Here is a 6,364-nt window from a genome sequence, read left to right as displayed (position 1 = left end):
ATCAGAGGGGGTGCACTGTGGTCACTTCCTGGGGTGTTCCTTGCCCACTCCAGAAGAATCCCCATCCCCACTGCAGGTCCTGTGAGTGAATCTGACCCTTGCATGCTCTTTGGGTCACATTGAAGCCAAGGCCTGCTTCGCACTCACCACTTCCCATCCTGAGCACAGAGGCTCCTAAAGGTTCAGGATTTAGCACTGGGTGTCCGCAGGCCAATCATGGAGGTGGGGTGATGCCAGTAATATTCCCTTTCACTTGAGGAGCCAAAGGTTGTGCTGGGCTGAGGGGAGGGGGTGGGTGAGACATCTCTAACCTGTAACCCTTGATCCTGTAATTCCAGGGGGTGGGGGGGGGGGGAGAAGGGGCATTAAGATGGCTACTCCGACAACCCATTTCAATCAGTCACATTCTTTTATTTTGTTTTACAGCTTCGTCACGGGCGCCCGCATGACCCATCCCGCAACCACCCCTCCCTGTGGGGTCGAGAATCAGATGCTACAACCGTTGTTGGCCCGTCCACTATCTGGAGTCTCCATTCATGCCACTAAATCCTGCTCTCCAACCTGTAGGAGTGCCTTCAGCCCATCTCACACTCCCAGCCCGGAGCCTCCTGACAGTCGAACGGTGAGAAAGTGTGCAACCCCAACCTGCTAATTAACCGTTTCATTTAATTCCCTCCCCAGAGAGGGGAAGGAGGTGTGGCTGAAGGGCTGAGATTTGCCCCCAACCATTGTCTCTCTGGAAATTCCCCTCCACAGCCAAACTGGCACTCCCAGGATTTGCACCCACCCTCCCATCCCCTCCCCTCCACACAGCCCTCCTGAGCCACCCTGGGGATCAGTGCCAATTCCACAGGGTCCCTTTTCCAGCAGACAAATCTATTGAGAGAGAAGGGGAGCTTCTATGGAGGAAAGGCTCTGGATTGATCAGGCTGCAAATAAGCATCATAGTGTTGCTGAAGGAGATCCATCTCCCTTCCCCACCCAGGGTAGAGGGGTAGGGGAGACATCATATCCACAGAGCCCATCACAGCCCACCATAAACTGTCTTAACTACCAAAACCCAACGTAAACCACCAAAAACCATCCCAACCATTGAAACCCAACATCACCCACCAAAAACCATTCCAACTACCAAAACCCACCAAAAACCGTCCCAACTACCAAAATCCACCAAAAAATCGTCCCAAACATCGAAACCCAACATCTCCCACCAAAAACTGTTCCAACTACCAAAACCCAACATCACCCACCAAAAACCATCCCAACTACCAAAACCCCCAAAAACCATCCCAACTACCGAAATCCACCAAAAAATCGTCCCAAACATCGAAACCCAACATCACCCACCAAAATCCGTCCCAACCATCGAAACCTAACATCACCCACCAAAAACTGTTCCAACGACTGAAACCCAACATCACCTACCAAAAACCATCCCAACTACCAAAATCCACCAAAAAACTGTCCCAAACATCGAAACCCAACATCACCCACCAAAATCCATCCCAACCATCGAAACCCACTAAAACAGTCCTAACTACCAAACCCAATGTAAACCAAAAATAACCGTCCCAACTACTGAAACCAAACGTAACCCACCAAAAACCATCCCAACTATTGAATCCCAACATCATCCACCAAAACATTCTCAATGTCACAGCCCAAACCCCATGGCACCCGGCACCAACCACGCCCCTGCAATGGCCATCCCTCACCTAGATACCGGGTAACCCCCCCCACCTCCCCCTTCCCTTCCACAGCCCCTGGCCCCTGGAGGGAACTGATGCAGCCAGGAGATGGAATGATCCCCCCCCATTCCCCCCATGGGACCCCGAGCCCTACCTAGGGCCGGGAGTGGGTGATGGTGCCCTCGGGCACCTGGCGGAAGAGCCCACGCAGGGTGTCCAGCTCCTGGCTGAGCTGCTCCACCTTGCTGCGCAGCCTCTCATTTTCCGACATGAACTCCAGTGCCTTCTGCTGTGTCTCCAGGTTGCGCCGCTTGGCCTTGTCCCGGCTCTTGCGCACGGCGATGTTGTTACGCTCCCGCCGCAGCCGGTACTCCATGCTGTCCTTGTTCACTGCCTTCTTGGCCTTGGGGTTACTTGGCAGTCGCTCCCGCAGCCCAGGGCCGCATGGATAGGATGGGCCGCTGATGGGGATCGCAGCCTTGGGAACGATAGGGAGGGGTGTGGGAGAGAGATGAAGGGTAAGTGTTAGACAAGTACCAGGGAGGGGGTCCCATCCCCTCTCCCTCCACTAGGAGCACGGTTCCCCTCTCTCCGTCCCTTCTCCCAGGAGAATGGTTCCCCTCTCCCCGTCCGCTCCCCCAGGAGCACAATTTCTCTCTCCCTGTCCCCTCCCCCAGGAGCACGGTTCCCCTCTCCCCATCCTCTCCCCCAGGAGCATGATTCCCCTCTCCCCATCCCTTCCCCCAGGAGTGCAGTTCCCCTCTCTCTGTCCCCTCCCTTCCTCCAAGGTGCACTGTTCGCCTCTCCCTGACCCCTTCCTGAGCAGCACTGTTCCTGTGCCTTTCCCCAGAAGCACAATTCCCCTCTCTCCATCCCCTCCCCCAGGGAGTGTTGTTCCCCTCTCCCGTCCCCCAGGAGCTTGGTTCCTCTCCCCATCACCTCCCCCAGAGAGTGCTGCTCCCCTCTCCTTATCCCCTCTCCTCCCCTCCCCCAGGAGCTTGGTTCCCGTCTCCCCATCCTCTCCCCCAGGAAGTGCTGTTCCCCTCCCCCAGGGAATGCTGCTCCCCTCTTCCCATCCCCTCCCTCAGGAAGTGCTGTTCCCCTCCCCCAGGGAATGCTGCTCCCCTCTCCCCATCCCCTCCCCTCCTCTCCCCCAGGAGCTTGGTTCCCCTCTCCCCATCCCCTCCCCCAGGAAGTGCTGTTCCCCTCCCCCAGGGAGTGCTGTTGCCCTCTCCCCATCCCCTCCCTGAGCAGCGTGATTCCCCTTTCCTCGTTCCCTGCCCAGGGAGTGCAGTCCCTGTCCCCCCCTCTCCCTCCCCAGAAGCACAGCACCCTCCCCAAATCAGGAGCACGTCCCCCCCCCCCCCCAGCTCCGGGAACAGGCAAGGTTGAAGGTTGAGGGAGGGAACAGAGGAGTGGATGATGCAGGACTGAGGGAGCCTCAAGGAGATGAAGGGTGGTGGAGGGAGCCTTGAGGATATGGAGGGTGGAGGGAGCCTCAAAGAGAGTGGAGTGAGGAGGGAGCCTCAAGGAGGGAGTGGTGAGGAGGCAGGGGCAGGCTGCAGCACAGAGGGAGTGTAGAGAAGGAAGGAGAGGAGTGAGGGAGAAAGGTGGAGGAAGGAACCAGGAAGTGAGGGTTGATGAGGGAGGGTAGCCTGGAGGAGGAGGACATGGAGAGGAAAGGGCATGGAGGGATGAGCAGCCTCGAATGACCCCCCTTCCCTTACCTTGTAGAGCCGGACAGACGGAGGGGGTGCCACAGCCCCTGGGCCCAGGTGCATGCTGGTCTGGCCACAGTGTGCCACCTGGTAGTGCAGAGGGTCAAAGGTTGGGGGCATCAGGTGGGCTCCCCCGGAGCCCCGGGCCTGGTCGTGGGGTTCCTCCTTTACAGCTGTCACTCCCCCTTCGTAGGCTGAGCGTCCTGGAACCTTGCGCTCAATGCCATAGGCCTGTGGGTAGTAGCCCCCAGAAGGGATTGAAGGGGTGTGGGGCGGGTAGGGGTAAGGGGGAACCTCGCCCTTTAGGCGATCATGTTTGGTGAACAGGTCGGTGAGGAACTCCTCGCCGGTCTCCATAACGTAGCCGGCCAGGTCAATGGAGGCCTCGGAGTCGGCCAGGCTCTCTGCCTCGCCACGCAAACCATAGGATGGTTGCGGGTGGGGAGAGGAGCACGGCCGGCGGCCACAGTGGTACAGGTTGGGGTCAGGGCCTGCCATCTTGTCTGGATGTTTGTAGGGAGGGGGTTGATCTTTCCAGAGTTGGCCTGTCCTCAGAAGTACAAACCAGCAGCCTTTGCCTTCCTGCTCTCACTCTCTCCCCCTCTACTCCCCCTCTCTCTCCCTCTCTCTTCCCCTTCTCCCTTCCCCTCGCTGTCACTTCCCCTCTCCCTTTCTATCCCCACTTGCTCTCTCTTCCCCTCCTCGCTCTCTCCCTTCCCCCTCTCCCTTGCTCTCTTCCTCTCCTCTCAACCTCTCCCGTCCCACTCTCCTTTCTCCCCCTCTCTCTCCACCCCTCAGCCTCTCTCTATCCTCACTCCTCTCCCTCCTGCCCTTTCAACCCCCCTCACTCCTTCTCCCTCCTGCCTCTCTCCTCTGCTCCTTCCTTTCTCCAGCTCTCCCTGTTGAGCTGTCTGCGGTGACCAGGAGCTTAGGAACAGGTCCCTGCTGTGGTCGAGGCTGAGCCCCGCTCCTTCCAGTCTGCCCCCCTCCTCCAAGAGGTCTTGCGACACTCTGGCTCTCGCTCACCTCCTGCACGGCTGTGGAAGGGGAACTGCAGTTGGTGGCGAAGGAGGGGGTGTGGCCAGTAACACCCGCTCTTGCCCCTCTGCCGATCCCACACACGGACGCAATGAAGCTGGAACCTTGGGAATTCGGAAACGATCGGCCCTCCGGATGGGGTCTGAGTGGTCGGGCGCTGCTGGAGTTCTGGACGGGTGCAGCCAAAATGGTGAGGGAGGCTGCTTTTTGTCCACTACCCCCACCTCGGCAAAACTCCTCCCCCACCTTCCTGTTCAACAGAAAACGGGGTAGAGAGAGAAACGGAGGGAGAGAGAGAGAAAGAAATGCAGGGGGAGAGGAAAACGGGAGGGGAGATGGGGAGAGAAAAATGGGAGGGGAGAAGGGAGAGAAAAATGAGAGGGGAGAGAAAAGTGGGAGAGAAAATGGGATGGGAGGGGAGAGGGGAGAGAAAAATGGGAGGGAAGAGTGGAGAGAAAAATGGGAGGGGAGAGTGGAGAGAAAAATGGGAGGGGAGAGGGAGTGAGAGAGAGGAAAGGAAGGTGGAAAGTGGTGAAACATTGAGAAGCCGTGAGGAGAAGGGTTGTAAAAGGGGGTTGAAAAGGGTCGGAATGGGTTGAGAATGTAGGGGTGGGAAAAGGGAGAGAGAAAGATGGTATAGAACAGAGTGGGGGTGAGGAAGGGGAAGAAAGGGAGGGGAGTAAAGTGAGTTCACCGAGGTTGTCATAGACTTTATCAAAACAACTGTGGATGAGTGTGTCCCCACCAAATCATTCAGGGGTTTCCCCACCAGAAACCCTGGATGAACAATGAAATCTGGAACCCGCAGAGAGCCAAATCATGGGCATTTAAGTCCGGAGATCCAGATCAGTACAGCAAGAGCAGGTATGACCCGTGGAAAGCCATCTCCCAGGCGAAGTGGAGATTCCGGATGAAAATTGAAACACACCCGACAGCTGTGGCAGGGCCCAAATACCATAATCTGTTACAAAACCAAATCTGGTGAAGTAGCTGACGGCAAAGATTCTCTCCCAGAGGAACTCAATGCCTTCTACGCCTGATTTGATGACAGTAACAGAGAAGAACCACCCCTCCTGCCTGATGATCCCACCCTGTCCTTATCTGAGGATGACGTGTGGGCTGCCTTCAGGAGAGTGAATCTGAGGAAAGCATCTGGCCCGGATGGAGAACCTGGCCGAGTATTAAAAATCTGTGCTGACCAATTTACCAAGGTATTCATGGATATCTTCAACATCTTACTCCAGCAGGGTGTGGAACCCACCTGTTTCAAGCAGGTGCCCAAGAAGAATGCAGTAACCTGCCTTAATGACCATCAACCAGTAGCACTTACATCAACAGTGATGAAGTTTTTTGAAAGGCTGGTTCAACATTTAACACCATCATCCCCTCAAAACTGATCAGCAAACTCCAAGACCTGGGAGTTAACACCCGACTGTGTAATTGGATCATCAATTTCCTCACCTCCACACCACAATCAGTGAAGATTGGTAAGAACTTTTCCACAATCTCCATCAGTACCAGAGCACCACAGGGCTATGTTCTTCGCCCCTGTTCTGCTCACTTTAAACCCACAACTGTGTGGCTCAGTAAGACAATAAGATCATCAACAAATTTGCCAACGATACCACAGTAGTGGGTTGTATAAAGGCAGGAGATGAGTCAGCACACGATGGAGACTGAAAACTTGGCTGAATGGTGGACCAACAACAACCTTGAACTCAATGTCGCCAAAACTAAGGAGCTGATTGATTTTAAAAATATTTTATTTATTAGAAAACAAAGTAATAAACATAATTACAGAATTAAAATTAACAAATTATCAAAATGCAATTTACTATTCTTTATTCTTTTTTTGTGAAGATGTGGTCTCCATATCTGAGATATATGGGTTTGGAAGTATAATAGTAATTATTTTTTGGT

The 6,364-nt window shown here is 55.0% G+C and overlaps 1 protein-coding gene across 1 annotated transcript; it reads right to left on the bottom strand.

Annotated features, from left to right (window-relative positions):
• Positions 1-390: 390 nt before the first annotated feature.
• LOC138764670 (CCAAT/enhancer-binding protein epsilon-like) lies at positions 391-4,053 on the bottom strand. The gene is made up of 2 exons (XM_069940885.1): positions 3,416-4,053; positions 391-2,166 (listed from the first exon to the last, which is right to left on the bottom strand). The coding sequence occupies exons 1-2, from the start codon at positions 3,902-3,904 to the stop codon at positions 1,843-1,845; spliced, it is 813 nt and encodes a 270-aa protein (XP_069796986.1). The 5' UTR covers positions 3,905-4,053; the 3' UTR covers positions 391-1,842.
• Between the last annotated feature and the right edge of the window lie 2,311 nt (positions 4,054-6,364).

Source organism: Narcine bancroftii, chromosome 5, assembly GCF_036971445.1.
Source record: "Narcine bancroftii isolate sNarBan1 chromosome 5, sNarBan1.hap1, whole genome shotgun sequence".
Lineage (NCBI taxonomy): Eukaryota > Metazoa > Chordata > Chondrichthyes > Torpediniformes > Narcinidae > Narcine > Narcine bancroftii.
This window is presented reverse-complemented; position numbering and strand designations above follow the sequence as displayed.

Coding starts and splice junctions, on each gene's coding strand:
- LOC138764670 (XM_069940885.1), bottom strand. CDS start 3,904: ATGGCAGGCCCTGACCCCAACCTGTACCACTGTGGCCGCCGGCCGTGC. Junction 2,167..3,415: donor CGTCTGTCCGGCTCTACAAG/GTAAGGGAAGGG, acceptor ATCGTTCCCAAG/GCTGCGATCCCCATCAGCGG.